Source organism: Choristoneura fumiferana, chromosome 20 (genome assembly GCF_025370935.1).
Source record: "Choristoneura fumiferana chromosome 20, NRCan_CFum_1, whole genome shotgun sequence".
Classification (NCBI taxonomy): domain Eukaryota; kingdom Metazoa; phylum Arthropoda; class Insecta; order Lepidoptera; family Tortricidae; genus Choristoneura; species Choristoneura fumiferana.
In genome coordinates, this window is record NC_133491.1 from 4,041,207 (window position 1) to 4,060,310 (window position 19,104).

The 19,104-nt window shown below is 39.1% G+C and overlaps 2 protein-coding genes across 3 annotated transcripts in view; one reads left to right on the top strand and one right to left on the bottom strand.

The window, feature by feature from the left end:
- Positions 1-330: 330 nt before the first annotated feature.
- Atu (Another transcription unit) lies at positions 331-15,605 on the bottom strand. Of its 2 annotated transcripts, none has more exons than XM_074103274.1 (11): positions 15,364-15,605; positions 14,496-14,592; positions 13,048-13,641; positions 12,753-12,856; positions 12,496-12,666; positions 11,465-11,649; positions 9,814-10,025; positions 8,857-9,019; positions 6,543-6,758; positions 5,422-5,587; positions 331-948 (listed from the first exon to the last, which is right to left on the bottom strand). In XM_074103274.1, exons 1-11 carry the CDS (start codon positions 15,392-15,394, stop codon positions 758-760), a joined length of 2,130 nt encoding a protein of 709 aa, XP_073959375.1. In that variant the 5' UTR covers positions 15,395-15,605; the 3' UTR covers positions 331-757. The 2 variants fall into 2 exon arrangements, with proteins under 2 accessions (XP_073959375.1, XP_073959374.1); XM_074103273.1 differs by having other exon boundaries at positions 332-948; positions 12,496-12,669; positions 15,364-15,604.
- A 1,707-nt stretch (positions 15,606-17,312) lies between these two features.
- Positions 17,313-19,104, top strand: part of LOC141439381 (uncharacterized) — a 46,574-nt gene continuing 44,782 nt past the window's right edge. Inside the window, exon 1 of the mRNA XM_074103664.1 lies at positions 17,313-17,743. Within this exon, the coding sequence (XP_073959765.1) occupies positions 17,452-17,743 (292 nt within the window). The 5' untranslated portion in view covers positions 17,313-17,451. The remainder of the gene's footprint in view (positions 17,744-19,104) is intronic.

Sequence of the window (19,104 nt, forward strand, 5' to 3'; positions counted from 1 at the left end):
CCGAAATTGCGTTACGTAATACATGAACGCTCCCTTACGTGAGGTAGGTAATTGAACGTGGGTGATATTTGCACGAGAGCGCTTTATTTCATTTTTATTTTGCTTTAGTCTCAAAATATTAACCAAAAACCATGAACAAAAGATACAAAGGACCAGGGACCAGGAATTACGGCGAACAGTAAAACTTAAAATTTTGCAAGATAACTCTGTTACTTAGTTCTGTTTTTTGCCACGTTCATTTAGATCTTTACCATGGTGTAAAATTAACACTGTAAAAAAAAGACAATAAATAAAAAAAAAAACACAAATTGTTGTCTTGTTAAGTCATTTATATTCATAGAGAACTATTTACATCCTTGTCAAAATATACCTTAAATTATTAAAATTAAATACTATTGTAATTAAATCTATGAGAGACTTACATGTTAAATAGGACTTCTGAAAACTGAATTAGTTTTTGAAATTTATACTCTAAAATAATCGCGTTTGTAATAGACAAATTCTTATAATTTGTTGTCATGTAATATATAAAATGAGACAAAAATCATAACATTTGCTCACGTTTGAACTCTACTCAAAGTTTGAGAATTAAAATAATGAAAATACGCGATCTTAATATTAAGTCAATAAAGTCGTGTATATTTTATAACTTCAGCCGCATCTTGGAAGCTGACTGTACCAAACGCAACGCGCATCTCAGCCCCATAAACTAACTCAACATCAAAAGCCTTACTTAACTAACCTATCAATCATCAGTCTACTCGCTCCCGCTGCCGCTGCCGCTCCCGCTGCCGCTGCCGCTCTGTTGTGGCGTGCGCTGAGCGGGCGCGTCGCTCCCTTCTGAATCAGAGTCCTTCAGAGCCTTGGCTTTGTCCAAACGGCGAGCACGACGCGTCTCCACGTCCGAGCCGTCGGATTCCGAGGAGTAAATCGCAGCGCCGGCCGTTGCTGTGAAATAAAACGAATTTGACGATTAAGGCTTAGAGCGGTTTCGCACTGAAAGGAAGAAAGAAAGATTTATTTTGCCTCCATAAGTACCACCTAAGACCAGGGGTTGGACACTCCGCAGTTTATATAGGTACGTTCGGCCGGCGCACCCAACCATTGGGTGCACGGCAGTGGGTTGCCGCTTAGCTCGCAAGCTGGACGCGTCGCGCGTGATTTGTGTAGGTACCTACCAACTTTTTTTTTTGCAAACTATGTTTTAGAAATTGTTTACGGCTGTATAAATAAAAATAAGATAAAAGAATCGGAATTATCATTTTTCAACCTTCCGAAAGATAGGTATTGAAAGGTAAGAAGCCATTTTCTTGCATTACAAGGATTTTAGGGCATCTAAAGGAATATAGTTTTGCGACAGGTAGGTTACTTATTTAGTAGATTTTCGTATTGTTTACAATCAAAGTCAATTCTTTATTGTTTGAATACCGTTTAATTCACCTAAAAGTAAACACTTTAGACCCTTTTTAAAACAAATTACAATTGCCTAAGTAACTAAGTGTGCTCAAATGTTCGTTTATAAGTAAGTAGGCACTTTGTCAAGCCAACTTAAAACAAACTAAACAAAAATATCACTAAAGATTGAACAACCTACTTCCAAATGGTTGCTGATAAAATATTGTTGTTTTGTAGCTTTAGCCATTCAAGTTTATTTACTTATTTATTAAAGGTATCTTATTGAATTTATATTAGTACCCACTGTTATCTTTATTCATCGGCGTGTGGGAACCCAGTGCTCTGCGCGCCAAACCGGTTTCGAGTGAACGGTGCCCAACGGAATATGAACGCTCGTGTAACATGATAAGTTTCAATATCGCGCGCAAGTCGTAAGAGTAGGCAACGATTTATACCTAAACATGACTTTTGTTCGAGAGTCCCTTCTGTACGGTAGTACTATTAGTTATTCTGTGCTAAGACTAAGACTAAAACTAGCACTAAACCTATGTTACTTGGTAACACGACAGGATACCAAAAAGGGTCTCCACTCAGCATGTGTTGCCGCACATTATGTGCAGTAACGCTCGTTTTCCGTGGAGCCCAAACCGCGTCCGATTCGAATCCGATCCGAATACGTGTACTTAAATAGTATCCGTGTAGTAGTTTATGCACTAGATCCGATTTTTGGCATCGGTTTCACCATTCAAATAGTTCTGCGACTGTTCCGGTTTATGTTTTTCCGGATTCGGTTCGTTGAAGTACGTGACCGTTTTCGGTATTTTTACCATATCCTATACCTCCCATAGGTGACTCCAGAAAAGTTGTTTTGGTTTTTTCCATGTATTTTAGTTACAGTATACTAGAAGCTGCAGTAGCCTAGTTGGTTTGACCTATGGCTTCTCAAGCAGAGAACAATGGGTTTAAGTCCGGGCTGGCACCTCGTGAGTTTTTCAAAATTATATTTTTAATTTATATCATGAGCTTTACGGTCGACATGGTGTTTGTGAAGTTCCCAATCCGCACTGGGAGAGGCCTGTGCCTAACAGTGGGATGCATTATTTATGGGCTGGGAAGATGGTGATGACTTCTGCTGAATTTATCAAGAGCGGCCGTAGCGGCGGATTATACCTAGTGATCAAACATAGCACTAGAGGAGGCATTTTGCGGGCACGTCAGTTGTACACGTTTGCAAAAAAAAACCAATTAATTTTCTAGTTGTCAGAAGAAAGTATTTATACTTAGTATTTTTACTCCTTCGGTACCTGAATGTACAAAAGCCAATATGTTTTAAATAAAACGTAATATTGAATATTATTTAAATATTTTATACATTACCTCGGCATATTTTGGGAATATATAATTAATATTTTTCTAAATTTTTGACATACAATTTTTTACGCATTATGTTGGCAAATTAAGATTGATCTAATTTTGATATTACATTATTTAGACACTAGCTTTTACCCGCGGCTTCGCACGCGTTAACTATTCGGTGTGGTAGCTGCAATTTAAATTTTCGGGATTTTACAAAATTCCCCTGGAAATTTCCAATATTTATATCGTGGTCTTCATTGAGGTTGTGTTGTGAATGAATGTACAAAATTCAAGACTCTAAACCCAGTGCTGAAGTTTCTAAATTTTTCCCTATCCAAATTCGAATGCAAAATTCAAATTCAAATCATTTATTCAGTAAATAGGCCGCAATGGGCACTTTTACACTTCATTTTTTATACTACCAGCGCTTTCGGAAAGACCATCATTGCCAAGAAGAATGCGCCGCAAGAAACTTGGCAGAAAGTCATTTTTTCAAAATAAAATAATTAGAAATAAAATACTTAAAAACTACAGGTATACAATTAAAGAAAAAAAATACGAAATAATAATAATAATAATAATAAAGGGATGTATGGGGTCCCTTAGTTACAAAACTATACCGTGGGAATATCGGGATAAAAAGTAGCGAACTTATAATGTGTTATTCCAGACATACGGCTACCTACATCCAAATTTCATGCCTCTAAGCCTAGCGGTTGTTATTTCGACATTTTATTCCTAGGTATCCCGTGGTAATATCGGGTCAAAAAGTCGTCTATGTGTTTTTCTAGACATCCAGCTTCCTACATACTAAATTTCATGACTCTAAGCTCAGCGGTTAATATTTCAAGATTTTATCCCTATCCCGTGGGAATATCGGGGTAAAAAATAGATTATCTGTTATTCCAGAGGTCCAGCTACCTACATACCAAATTTCATGGCTCTAAGCCCAGTGGTTGTTATTTCGAGATTTTATCCCTAGGTATCCCGTGAGAATATCGGGTCAAAAAGTCGCTTATGTGTTATTCCAGATGTCTAGCTACGTACATACCGAATTTCATGACTCTAAACCCAGCGGTTATTATTTCAAGATTTTATCCCTATCCCGTGGGAATATCGGGATAAAAATTAGCCTGTGTGTTATTACAGAGGTCCAGCTACCTACATACCAAAATTCATGGCTCTAAATCCAGTGGTTGTTATTTCGAGATTTTATCCCTAGGTATGCCGTGGGAATATCGAGTCAAAAAGTCCCTTACGTGTTATTCCAGACGTCCAGTTACCTACATACCAAATTTCATGACTCTAAGCCCAGCGGTTATTATTTCAAGATTTTATCCCTATCCCGGGGGAATATCGGGATAAAAAGTAGCTTATGTGTTTATCCAAAAGTCCAGCTACCTACATACTAAATTTCATGGCTTTAAGCCCTGCGGTTGTTATTTCAAGATTTTATCCCTAGGTATCCCGTGGGAATATTGGGTCAAAAAGTCACCTATCTGTTATTTCAAACGTTCAACTACCTACATACCAAATTTCATGACTCTAAGCCCAGAGGTTGTTATTTCGAGATTTTATCCCTATCCCGTGGGAATACCGGGATAAAAAGTATCCTATGTTTTAATCCAGGTTATAAACTAACTTTTCGCCAAATTTCATCCAAATCCGTCCAGCCGTTTCAGCGTGAAAGAGTAACAAACATACTCACTCACTCACTCACTCACTCACTCACAAACTTTCACATTTATAATATTAGTAGGATAACAGGTTAAAATACTAGGTAATTTATAAATACTTAGTACGGATACTAGTATTAAAATGCATTTTTTGTAAACGTTACCAACTGATGTGCCCGCAAAATGCCTCCTATAGTGCTATGTTTGCCAATGATCTTTCAGCAGGCGTATACTCATACTCCTTTATTGGTAACATAATTATTACATATTATTTTGTTAAATTCGTCTTTTCCTATTTTAAAGGTAATTAAATGAATACCGGTGGCGTAGCGACAAGGGCCCCGGTGCATAGAAAAAGAATCGGGCCATTATCCTTCTTAACTTTTAAGTACCTAAAAAAAATCGCTAGAGCATGCTCACAACATTTTTTTTCTCTTTTCTTTTATGTTTCTCTCTTTTCAAAGTTTAGGTTAGAGGGCCCTCTGGGGTCGGGGGCCCTGGTGCACTGCACCACCTGGCCATACGATAGCTACGCGACTGATTTACACACCTACATACAGCCAAGTGTGGTCAAGTGCGAAAATATGTACTACAGACTCTTACTCCGATGCAATGCCGTGGCAACAAATTTTTGAGTGATTCAATATACATATTTAGTTTGCAGGTGGTAGGACCTTGTGCAAGGTCCGCCCGGATTGCTACCACCATCTTGCTCGCTAATCCTGCCGTGAAGCAGCAGTGCTTGCACTGTTGTGTTTCGGCGTGGAGAGTAAGACAGCCGGTGAAATTACTGGCACTTGAGGTATCCCATCTTAGGCCTCTAGGTTGGCAACGCATCTGCAATCCCCCTGGTGTTGCGAGTGTCTATGGGCAGTGGTGATCTCTTACCATCAGGAGACCCACTTGCTCGTTTGCCAACCAGTCGAATAAAAAAAAAAAAATTTTTTTGCAGTTGACTGTACCTTACAGTGTACGTGCATGTAGGTGTACATACCTTTCTGGCCCTGCTTGTACTTGTTCTTGATGGCTGCGAGGGAGACGCCGCCCTCGTCTTCGGAGTCGTCGCGCCGCGCCGCGGCCGCGCCCGCGCCGCCCGCGCGCCGCTTGGGCCGCGTGGACGCGCGCGAACGCATCGCCGCGCGGAGCTCCATCTCTTCTTTCTGTTGGGGTAAAACCGGAGTGGTCAGGGAATGAGCGCAGCGAGAGCCCGTTGTGTGGCGAATCGGTGGTCGGCTCGTATGCAGGGTGGATATGTTTAATGCCTTGGAGGTAAAGTACCTACTCTTGGAAATTTACTCAAATAAAACGGTTCTTTCTTTAAAAAATGACTGCATAAAAAGATTTTTCCTTTTTTTCCTCTTTTTACGTTAATGGTCTTTTCTTTTATCCATACTAATATTATAATAAGAGTGTGTGTGTATGTATGTTTGTCCGTCTTTCACGTTGAAACGGAGCGACGGATCGACGTAATTTTTGGCATAGAGATAGTTTATGGGCTAGAGAGTGACATAGGCTACTTTTTATCCCGGAAAAATGCACGCGATAACCGAATTCCACACGGGCGAAGCCGCGGGCAAAATCTAGTTTACCATAATTACCATTTTTGTTGGAGACATTTTGATCAATATGATTAACTCTAAGTATCGATTTATGCCATAAAAGTATAGCTTGTGTTTTTTTTATTTTAGGTGGTTCGATCTCCGGGTGTCATAGTCTGACAAAAGAATGTGAGACTATATATTTCTGCATATAGCATCTGATAATATGTTATGGTAGCTACATCTTTCGGTGAGCGAAGAAATCATAATGCCTCACCTTGAGCATAAAGACTCACCTTGAACTGATATTTGCGGTCGGCGTCCGGATCTGCCCCGACTTGCGACAGTATCTTGATGGAGCTGGTCTTGGTGGAGCAGGTCTGCCAGAGAAAGTCATCTTGCGGCGAGTGAACAATTCACAGTCTATAAGACTTAACTTGAGCTGGTATTTGCGGTCAGCGTCCGGATTCACCCCGACTTGCAACAGTATCTTGATGGAGCTCGTCTTGGTGAAGCGGTCTGCCAGAGAGAGGGTCATCTTCCGTTGAGTGAAGGACCCATAGTGCATAAGACTCACCTTGAGCTGATATTTGCGGTCGGCGTCCGGATCCGCCCCGACTTGAGACAGTATCTTGATGGAGCTGGTCTTGGTTGAGCGGTCCGCCAGAGACAGGGTCATCTTCCGGTGAGTGAAGGACTCAGTGGAGTGCGGACGGAAGGAGAGCTTCGTGCGGAACACCGCCTGGCCTTGCAGACCAGTGCCTTGACGGACGAACAAGTGGTTGTGGTCGCCCTGCAAAAAAATTTGGATCAAACTTCACCATATTCACATCACATATCCTAATTTATTGAATCAAGCTTTAGTTTGCAGAGGTCTATCAATGAAAAAAAAATGAATGATGTTTCTTGGATAAACCAGACGACCAGACCAGACCAGATGGCCTAGTGGTTAGAGAACCTGACTACGAAGCTTGAGGTCCCGAGAACAAGAGGGCTTGGGCCATAGTTCCCACGCGGGCCCAGTGTGAATTAGGGACTAGGTCAATGAGGGCTATCGCGTATGAATTCGCCACTAGAGGCGCTAGTGTAGCGTGAGGTCTCCGAAATGTCAAATCTCATAGTTTTTGGGTGAGCTACGCGGGTTTATTTCTAATTAGAATAATTTTGTGAATATTTTGCAATATCTGAAATGAATTATGGCAAATATGCGTTCCGGGGCAATGAATGTCTGTGTTTTGAGACAGTTTTGTCTTTCGGAAACCTTTGTCCTCCCTTTTTTCCGAACAAAACGGGGACTATGCAACACTGTAGCATGCTCGATATTTTTATGGTACGGTTTTAAGGTGTATTAAATATGATTTTAATCTAAACTTTGTTTTCACGCCCGTAATAACAGACTTTGAAAGCCATACTTAAAAACCACACGCAACAGTGCGCCATCTAGTGAGACAAAAAACGATAGCCCTCATTGGTCTGAATGAGGGCTATCGTTTTTTGTCTCACTAGATGGCGCACTGTTGCGTGAGGTTTTTAAGTATGGTTTTAGTAATAACAGACATTCAAAACCATACCCGTAAGGGCCCGTAAGGGCGTGGAAACAAAGTTTAGATTAAAATCATATTTAATACACCTTAAAACTGTACCATATAAATTTCGAGCATGCCACAGTGTTGCATAGTCCCCGTTTTGTTCGGAAAAAAGGGAGGACAAAGGTTTCCGAAAGACAAAACTGTCTCAAAACACAGACATTCATTGCCCCGGAACGCATATTTGCCATAATTAATTACAGATATTGCAAAATATTCACAAAATTATTCTAATTATAAATAAACCCGCGTAGCTCACCCAAAAACTATGAGATTTGACATTTCGGAGACCTCACGCTACACTAGCGCCTCTAGCGGCGAATTCATACGCGATAGCCCTCATTGTCCAGTGATATTTATTTATTTATTTATTTTATAAACGTAGCTGTGAGCAAAGTAATTGTTACAGTTAATCAAATTCCTGCTTTTCGTCATTTTTCGTAATGTTATAGGTTTTCCCGTTCATTATTTATGTATTACCCGCAACTTTTTTCACATAAAGCTGACGTGATTGACCCCTATTTCACCTGACGAAAAGTGCAGATGAGGCCAAAGGTGTCACTGGTTCAATAACAGTTCACTCTAGCCTTGAAGAGTCCTAGGGTATGGCTCTATCGGGAAATAAAGACGATGGAAGCAAATTCTATTCCTCAGCAGTTCATATTATGAAAGATGAAACCGATTTTGTCTGCGTAGAATTCATTTATCGCTTACCGCAGAGTATCTGCGTTTTTCTATGTGTGGCGAGAACGAGAAAATGAAAGAAACAAACTTTAAGATATCTCTAAGTATCTAACAGTGGATGAGAGGAGCATCAACATGATTTTGGATATTAAATATAATGACCCGGATAACTCACGTCTTAAATCGAGTTTAGCTCGACATACCTCCATACATATTGGACGGTACCTCCGAGTTGGAAAACGGTGTTAAATACTCGTGCTGCGTCATCGGTGTGTGTGAACGTACCTTTACAGAGCGATGTTGTTAGTGTTGTGTGCTACCCTACATTTGACAGATGTAATGATGATGAAAACGCGGGTAGTTGTGTGCCGGTGTCAGTTTCGTCGGGTAGTCGCGCGAGCAGAGCGGCGGCGCGCTGTGCGCGTGTTGCAGCAGCCGCTAAGTCGCGTTGCTCCGAAGACGAAGGGCTACGGATTAGCCCGAAACATGTCGAGCTAAACTCAATTTAAGACGTGAGTTATCCGGGTCATTATATTTAATATGAGTGAATCTCACGGTAGTTTCATGTTCAAAATGATTTTGGATGTTCAAAGTCACGGCAAGCCATACAACATTACTTACGTGAAGAGGTTGCTTATAAACGTCAAATATTTCAGACCCCAGGTGCAGCGACATACTTCCATCCGACCATTTGACCATGCGTGCGTTAGACTCCTTTATCGCGTTGCCGTCTTTGTCGAAATTGGTACGCCAACGCATCGTGTTCTCAACCTTTAGTTTTAACCTGTAAAATTACATTTGTATAGTTTTTTTTTTATATGTTAACGCGGATAACGAGCAGGCGGGTCACCTGATGGAAACAATCGCCGCCGCCCATGAACGTCCATAACATAACCTCCTAACGCCCAGTCCTCCTAACTACCATAAATGACAAAGTTTGATGTTCATATATCAAAAATTTGACCTGGCCGTTAGAAGGATAAACTGAGTTACGGATGCGTTGTATAAGGGATAATTAACCCCTGTATAGGTTGTATTAGAAGACTATTTTCCGCAACTCGACGTCTAAGTGCGCCTATTTTGCGTGATTAGGCTGTAGGCACTATTTATTAACCCCTGTATTTCGCTTTGAGAAAATGACTTCCTGCCAAGTTTCTTCCGAATGCGCTGGTAGTTTAAAAAAAATACATCTAAAAGAGCCCTTTGTGGCCTACTTACAAAAGAAACATTTTTTTTTTTTTCGTATTTCGCTTTGAGAAAATGACTTCCTGCCAAGTTTCTTCCGAATGCGCTGGTAGTTTAAAAAAAAAACATCTAAAAGAGCCTTTTGTGGCCTACTTACAAAAGAAACATTTTGTTTTTTTTTTTTTCGTATTTCGCTTTGAGAAAATGACTTCCTGCCAAGTGTATTACGAATGCGCTGGTAGTTTAAAAAAAACACATCTAAAAGAGCCCTTTGTGGCCTACTTACAGAAGAAACATTTTGATTTTTTTATTTTTTTTGGTTAAATTATATAGAAGTATGTAGGTAGCTATGGTGTATGACCATTAAGCTTGCGTGAAATTTCAAATACCGACCTATATCGACCTTCCTCATCCAGTGTTTCCTCCTCATCGATTTCATCCTCGTAAGTGGCGGGGTCGTACGGCCTCGTCTCAACTGACAAGAAGTTGGGAAGCTTCACGAAATGCAGCTCCTTGCCTAGCTCAGTCCAGATCTTGGGCATGTCCACGTCTATACGGGTTTCGGGTATCTCCACTTCTTCTTCCTCTGGCTTGTCGCGTTGTTCCTGCGACAGGGATACGTTTTTAACATGTTGGAGGGGGTGGAAGTGGACTACATGTTTCTTATTACCTATATTAGCATTAGTATTTTAATGACATCACTCCTCTAATCCGTGGATATAATGAATTATTGGAGTAAAATAGTTTAAGGATTATCATTTTTATACCCTTACAGGGTGTCGTGTACCTACTATTTAATAATATGTCACCTAATGTAATGAACATGACTTATAAATGAATAAATAAATACATGATGTCATGGTCAATAAGTCATCATAGATCAAATAAATGCTGGCAAATCTGTTACTTAACGCATTCACTGCCACCGACGCATATATGCGTTTTTGGAACTTCACCCCATTGCCGCTTTCATAATTATTCATACATTTTGAACGCACATGTGCGTCGGTGGCACATGTGGTCAGTCACGTCAAGTCAGGTGGCAGTGAATACGTTAAATGCAGCTCACTAAGTATTTTCTTATGGCTCAATTCAATTTTGAAAACAGCTGGATAAATCCAAGTGAACTATTAGAATTGAGGAGAAGTATCCTTCTTCGAGGCCTAAGCTATTTTTGCAAGAGAATTAATCAAAATCCGGCTATCGGTTCCGGTGTGAAAACGAAAGAAATAAAACAGCGTTCCCACCAATAATGTGCGAGGATGTGTTGCGAGGTACCAATGTGTTTTTCATTAACCAATAGAAATACTTCATTTCTTTCCTATTTTTTTTTAATACTCTTTTTATATAATCTGCGCTGTATTGTACCATTTTATCTTGTATTGTTTATATTGTTGTCTTGTATTGTTTGTACTGTTGGCAATACGGTATTTGACTATTTTGTAGGTATATGTTTTATAAATTAAAAATTCACAATGCCTGTTATCGAATCATCATCATCATCATCATCCCAGCCTATATACGTCCCACTGCTGGGCACAGGCCTCCTCTCAGAACAAGAGGGCTATTTAGAGGGTTATCGAATAGAGAAACAATTTTTAAGCTACCTTTACAAATAACAAAGTTATAATGGTTTGAAATTCAAGATTAGACAGAGAAAGACATACTGGCATGGGACGTCACACGCCAGTACCGCCATACTTGCTGCATAGGGAAAAGCGTTTGAGAAAGAGACAGGTATACAGATTTTTCAAAAAATCACTATAAATCCAATATTCAACAGATTTAAATTTTCTCTTCGCTAAACACTATTTGTATATCTATATTTTCAAAATAATATTAAGATATGGCAAATTAAGGAGTTGTCAAATACCGTATTAAATATTTTCTTTCTTTCTTCTTTCTATTTACCTCGCCTCGCACAGCAGAACTCTGGTGGAAACAGCTGAGCGGAGTAAGTCTGTCGCTAACCTAACGAATCTTGTATAGGGTTCTGCCTGTAGATCTACATGATCATGACCACTTCTTCACGAAGCATCCTCACCTCATCACCGCTGCCCCGTCGAGCATCATCATCCCGTCGGTCATCGTCCGAGCGTCCCCCACTCCGGCTTCGCGACCTCGACCTCGATCTCGAGCGCGACCTCGACTTCGATCGTCCCGACTGCTTATCGGCTTCATCCTCTGTGCTGATGTCGGAGGCATCGCCGAACAGAGCGTCCGCGGTCACTAGAATTGATGACATAATATTTGCTATCCATAATATTCACTTGTCATAAATCCTATCCAATCCTACTAATCTTACTTATTATTATAAATGTGAAAGTTTGTGATGATGTTTGGATGTTTGTTACTGAATCACGCAATAGCGGTTGAACGGATTTACATGAAACTTGGTGTACAGACAAACAAAGATCTGCATTGAGACAGGTTGTCGTTGTATATTTCTAAAAATTCCATGGGCATTTCTAATGCGGGCGAAGCCGCGGGTTAAAGCTAGTTAAATATAACCTCATCATCATCATCCCAGCCTATATACGTCCCACTGCTGGGCACAGGCCTCCTGTCAGAACAAGAGGGCTTGGGCCGTAGTTCCCACGCGAACCCAGTGCGGATTGGGAACTTCACACGCACCATTGAATTGCTTCGCAGGTTTGTGCAGGTTTCCTCACGATGTTTTCCTTCACCGCAAAGCTCGTGGTAAATTTCAAATGTAATTCCGCACATGAATTTCGAAAAACTCAGAGGTGCGAGCCGGGATTTGAATCCACAACCATCTGCTTGAGAGGCGATAGGTCAAACCACTAGGCCACCACGGCTATATAAAACCTAATATAACACAACTCAGACGAGAGTTTAAAAAAACATTTTGGCATAACACATAGGCTACTTTTTTGGCGCGGGTTTTTTTTTCATGAATTATTTATTGAATGAATGAATGAATTTCATGACGTAATTTTTTTTAATTTTTGCGAAATCCCAGAATTTGCTTCCTTAATGATTTATGCACGCATAAATCACGCAAAGCCGCGGGAAAACGCTTGTGTATAATAAAGAAGTAAACAGCTTTCTTACCTGTATCAGCCTTTTCCTCATCATTATCATCGTCGGAGTCTACAAGTTTCTTGGTCTTCCTCTTGGGTTTCCCACTGGCATCCGAGTCACTGCCGGATCCTTTACGCTTCGGTATGCTTTTGCCATCATCACTATCAGAATCTGATACAACAGCTCGTTTTTTCTTTTCTCCTGCTAAGAGTTACAGTATTTATAAACTAAGCAAAGCATACATCACAGTAATAAATTTAAGGACTGTCGCCGTTAGTTTAACTTACCAGCATTGGATTCCGAAGCGTTTGAACTTTTGGAGCGAGATCGTGAACGGCTTTTTGACTTTGATTTACTTCTAGACTTTGATCGTGATTGCCTTGATCCTGACCTACAAAAAAAATAGTTTCTTATTATCATCACCAAATCATCCATATACAGTAAATATTGAATTGATTGTATAGCCATGTTGGAAAATTTTATTTAAACAAACCAACCACTAACTTGTGGGTCATGCTTAAATTGCGTCAATAATTTTGTATAATTATAATGCAGGTAGATAATATTTAAAAAGTTAGGTACCTGGATCTACTCTTAGCTTTGGTGTGCTCATCATCGATCATGAGATTCGGCGAGTTGGACCTACTGTCCTGGACATCTGGCCTCGCTTCTGGACTCTTAGACCTTGACGAAGCACTTCCGGATCTAGACCTTGACTTCCTGCTTTTAGGGCTGGCACTTGCAGACTTTGACCTTGAACGGCTTTTAGCCTGTGACTTCGGGCTCGGTGACCTTGACTTCGACGAATGCGACCGAGCTTTGGGGCTCTGTGACCTTGATTTCGGACTTTGGGATCTAGATTTTGGACTCGCCGATCTGGATTTGGCGCTGCCAGAGCGAGACCTCGCACTGGCTGATCCTGATCTTGACCGACGGGATCCACTCCTAGACCGGGATTTAGAAACTCTGTCTTTAGGACTTCCTGACACATGTGACTTGTTGCTGGATGAAGACTTGTTGCTCTGAGCGGAGCCTGAACGAGACCTGTTTGAGGCAGCTGGGGAGTTAGACTTGCTGCGAGACGCGTTTGAAGCATTGGATGATTTTCTTGAGGCTGCTGAGCGGTGTGACTGAGGGGATCCGCTTGCTGATTTGGCCGGACTTCTGGAACCTGATCTGAAAACAAAGTTAAATAACATTGTTAGTGGTTAAATAAAATGTAATTTATATTATTACTATTATGAAAGCTTTATTTATCCATACAGTACAATAAGTTTCTTTATAAATTACTAGCTGTTGCCCACGACTCCATCCGTGTAGTATTTGTTTATCGATATCCCGCGGGAACTATGCGATTTTCCAGAATAAAAACTTTTCTATGTCCCTCTCCAGGACTAAAACTATCTGTGTACCGAATTTCATTTTAATTGGTTCAGCGGTTTAAAAGAGGTTGAAGTAACAAACATCTAAACATCCAAATTGATATTCTCATCATTCTTTTTAACTCAGAAAATTATACCATAAACTTATTATCTTTCTAACAGATTACATCTAATTTTACAGTATGGGGTCATTCAAGTTACATAATACTAAGAATTAGTAGTTTTTAACCCGTCCCTCCCCGTTGCCAGCGAAATTCAGCAAAACCTTACTCCTCCCCCCTATGCTTACGTAAACACAGGTATATGTATTGTTAAATCTATTCAGGTTTCTTTATTGTTCTTCATGTGAATTTATTGCACAATTAATATTTATTCAAGAAAATTGTTAACATTCGTCACCCGACGTCGTCAGCCATATTTGCTTGGATAAACATACTTATATAGATAAATACATACTTAAATACTTATTGAACATCCAAGACCCGAGAACAAACATTTGTATTATTCATACAAATATCTGCCCTGGCCGGGAATCGAACCCGGAAGCTTCGTAGTCAGGTTTATCTAACCTCTTTGCCATCCAGTCGTCAATTTAAGGACCCCTATGTTAAAATACTAAATACAGTAATCAATACAAGGTTTATTTACCTGGAGCGACTGCCCTCTTTGCCAAGAGGAGCTGGGCTTGGGCTCTTTTTGCTGCTGGCACTTGACGCGCTATCTGAATCTGATCCAGAATCAGTGTCTGAAATAGAATAGAATCATTAGCGGCAACATTTTTTATTGTTATTTTTACCAATTATATGTCTTTGCTGTTATAAATAAATTATTTTCTTTCCTTCTTATTTCACTTCCAATATTTTGTATGTCAGAAAGGCTCCTACTGCCATACATTTCCTATGGCTTCTTTCATATTTGTTGTACGTCTGCTTATGCTGTTTGCGAGGCTCTCCATACAACAGATGTACCTATGTAGGCATGGGTATGACACTATACTAACAAGTTCAATAAACCAAAAACAACGGTTATCCACAATATGTTATGTTACTCCACAAACTTAGACCAGGAACTTAGTTTGGTTCATTAATGTGGAACAGGAACATCTGAGTTTATCAGTTAATAATAAAAATAAACTATTAACAATCACAATCAAAATCATATCCAGTTTCCTCCTGAGTATTTCATAGAATAAACCTTTCATTGCACTTGTATAGCAATTAGCTTCATCAGAATAACAAATAATAACGCTACGTTTATTGAGTATTGTTCCAAACAGGTTATTATTAACCACAAGTTCAATTCAATGTGATTTTAGAACCAAAATAACTATGTTTTTTCAAATCTGTGTTATTTTTATAGTAGTATGCCTTGATGCTAAGAAGTTTAAGAGTATTTTATTACCACGCTGTTATCGTAAACATTGGATAAAACGTAAACTAAACTAAATTTTACACATAAACAAGGTTGGCGGAAATTGAAAAGAATACCTGAAATATTGTATTATTATCGTTCTTACCTTCCAAAACGTTTTGCGCTACCGGTGCCATTATCAATATTTTAGTCAATCACTTATTTAAACTGCACTTAATGAAATAAAACTATCATGAAACCAACACCAAGCGTTGTTCACACAAATAAAACGAACGGGAAAGATTGCAATGCAAATGCAAGCAAAAGCAAAGCAAACTACTTTTGAGGTTATATTGAAACTTCAAAAACGTCAAACCTGACGTATGTCACCCACCGCGAACGCACAGATGCAAAATCAAGAAAAAAACTGATTTATTGCGTAGGTAAGATAAATTTATTTATTGCGATATGATTAATTATACTCAAACATTACACATTACACTACTTATACAAATAAAAATCATAATATTTCATGTTTAAAAAAACGAGTAAGTATTATTTTTCGAGATCAAAGTACTTAGGTAGAATTCAGTCGTTATTTTCATTTCATTGGATTTCATTAGAGTAAAACAGTTGACGTAGTGTCTTCGCCAAGTCTCAATTTTTTATTAGTCCTTTAAAACAAATTATTTTACACCATTTTATTTCGTTAGTTTTGAAGTTTGAAAACAAAAAAGGCGTTACTTAAAAAATTACAGGTAAGTACAGATATATGTAGAGATAGAAGGATATCTGGAATCTCAATACCAATAACCGAAAGTCTCACCAACGCCATCTTTTTTTTATGCGACTGGATGGCAAACGAGCAAGTGACAAGTGACTACCACCGCCCATAGACACCTGCAACACCAGGGTGATTGCAGATGCTCTGCCAACCTAGAGGCCTAAGATGGAATTGGTACCTCAAGTGCCAGTACACAATACACAATACAATAGTGCAAGCACTGCTGCTTCACGGCAGGATTAGCGAGCAAGATGGTGGTAGCAATCCGCGCGGACCTTGCACAAGGTCCACCTGCTACATCTAGTGACAATATATTTTACCTTTCGCCCTGGAGCCCCAGTGAAAAGAAAGGGGAGTATTTAAAAATCAATAACAATAATTATGTGTAAGTACCGTTAATTTATTTGTGGCGAAGAAGTTACACTATACAAAAAATTACACTATTAAATATGGAGTTACCAAGAATAATGAATGATTCTGGAATGCAATTTTTTTATAACTAAGATTTTTAAAGAATTTTGATGTTATTTAAAAAGTAGTCGAAAATTAACCACTCTCCCCTCCCCTTTCGCTCGTAAACTACCTACTGGGCTCAATTAAGATTTTGAAAAAATACTGAAACAAGTTCTATATCTATCTATACTAATAATTATGAATACAAGACACAAGTCTGTATATTTATTGCCGGAATTTGCACTTAAACGGCTGGACTGATACGGATAAAACTTGGCACATATATTGTAGTTTGTAACTAATATACTAATACTCTTTTATCCCAGTGCCCTTAGTGTAAGTTTCGGTTACAAAATACGTCTCGATCGCGTTCGCGTTAAAATCTCAATTTGAATACAAATACGAACAGCGCCTCTAGCGGAACGTTTGCGATGTTCGTGTTTCCATACAAATGGAGATTTTAACGCGAACGCGATCGAGACGTATTTTGTAACCGAAAACTTAGACTGAGGGTTAGAGGTGGGTAAATCCGGATCTGAAGATTCAAAAGAGTCAGATCCTCAAGCGGATCCGAATCCCTTAATGACTCCTTTCAAATCTTATTGACTCCGGAGTTACTAACTCCGACTGGAATAGGGTACAAAAATTGCGTAGGTATACTACCTATACGGAACAGCTATAAGTTATTTGTTTTGAAATAAAGTTGCGGGCAACAACTATTAATTTATAATCTCTTCGTAGTCTAGTCTCTCCCTATAATACTGTAAGTCTTTGGTTCCGCCAAGCCGGTATCATTAGGCCCGGCCCGGAGCACATTGTGTCGAAACAAACAAGGAGGGTCGTGCTTGAGCTTGATAGCTGATAGCTAGCTACGTGACCCGTCTATAGTGAACATAGCCGCGCGCACGCATGCATCTGTTCCCACTTTGAATGGGCCGCCTCAATGGCAAGGCAATGGCAACCTTTTTTTCCACCGTCGTTTCGTTCGGTTCTGCCGTTTGTTTGGTTAGTTGAGCGATGGCGGCGGCGGGCGATGTGTGTGCCGGTCTGATACGGCACAAAGTTACTTTACTCCGTGAACTATGTGATACGCATATCTTGGACGTGCTTGTTAAGAAAGGGCTGTTCAGTTTGAGTGACCATGAGTTAATAACGGGTGCGTCAGACACTGATAAGTGTAATTATTTCGTTGAAGTTGTTAGTAAACAAAGTGGTGTTAAGTTGAATGAGTTGTGTTCGGTGCTCGAGCGGGAATGCCCTAAGTTGTCCAAGGAGTTGATGAATGACAGGCACAGATTCATAGTCAACGGTGAGTATTACTAGTGTACCTAAATGTAATAAAAAAAAACCTTGCTAATTTAACGTTTTAATATTGTCAAAAACCGTAAAATGCGTAACTACCTTCACTTGTATTTTAAATTTTTCACTTGAACCCAATTAGTTTTCATTATTATCCCCGGAATTGACTATTACATCATCGCAATATGTCTAATTGCTGCAAATTACGAAATATGAATTTGATTGAAAAATTGCATGACCACAGACCAAAAGAAGGGGAGCTTTAGTGCTCTTAAAATTGCTTTTATCCAATCATACTTACCTACTTCATATCAAGCTATTTCAATTTGCAATTGAACAAGGTCATATTGAGGTACGACTATATTAACAGTACCTACCTATCCGTGCGTAGAAGATATATACTTAGTTCAAATTTCTAATTAGGAATGGGGAGCCTATAATAGTAAATTACATATTTTCGGATAGGTACCTACTGGAATTATTTGGATATATGATTGACAATGAAGTCATTTATTTATAACAATATAAGAACAATAAAACACAATGGTTATCTATTGTTTGCCCAAAAGGTATATGCTATAATTTAATTTTCCCGAAGTTCATATGCCCGAAACTTCATTTGCCCGAATGTTTCGTTTACTTACTAGAAAATTTATTTGATATATTCTTATTTTCCCGAATATTCTTATTTTGCCATAATGATACGAATGCAATAAGTACTTATTGTTTTCCATATTATTAAGTGCAATAATATTATTTAATAGAATTTTTCAAACGCCATACTAAATAGTGTTTATTTTGATTAAGTATGATTGATTAAAATTGTTTTTTCCTACTAATCTATCTATTATCTTATCTTTATTATCCGGGCTACTATATAAATACCTAACATCGAAAGCTAAGGCGGGAGCTACGCTCCGTTTCGCTCCCGTCTAACCCTTCTTACCCTAACCTATCCGAGTCGCTTCTGCTCCGTACCGTCTTGCTCGCTCGCTTCGCAGGCTCGCACAAATCAAATGTCGCAATTATAACCTAACCTAACCTATGCGAGTAAAATTTACCTAATTCAAAGGGTCGTTTAACGTACCTACATGGGATTTATCAGTATATGGTGTCGACACTCACCACTTACATGGATGGCAAATTACATTATGCATGTGATACTTATGGCTTACAATGATTATGAAAAATGAAATTATTGAAATTAATATTATGGGAAACAAAGATTCTGTCATTTGATTAATATGGCAAACAATTATTAGTGCAAATAAATTTATAAGAAACAATATTATGGCGGTTGAATATTATAGCACATGAAATTCGGGCATGTAAAGGTACCAAACACAATACATTAAACATTTAATATGACTA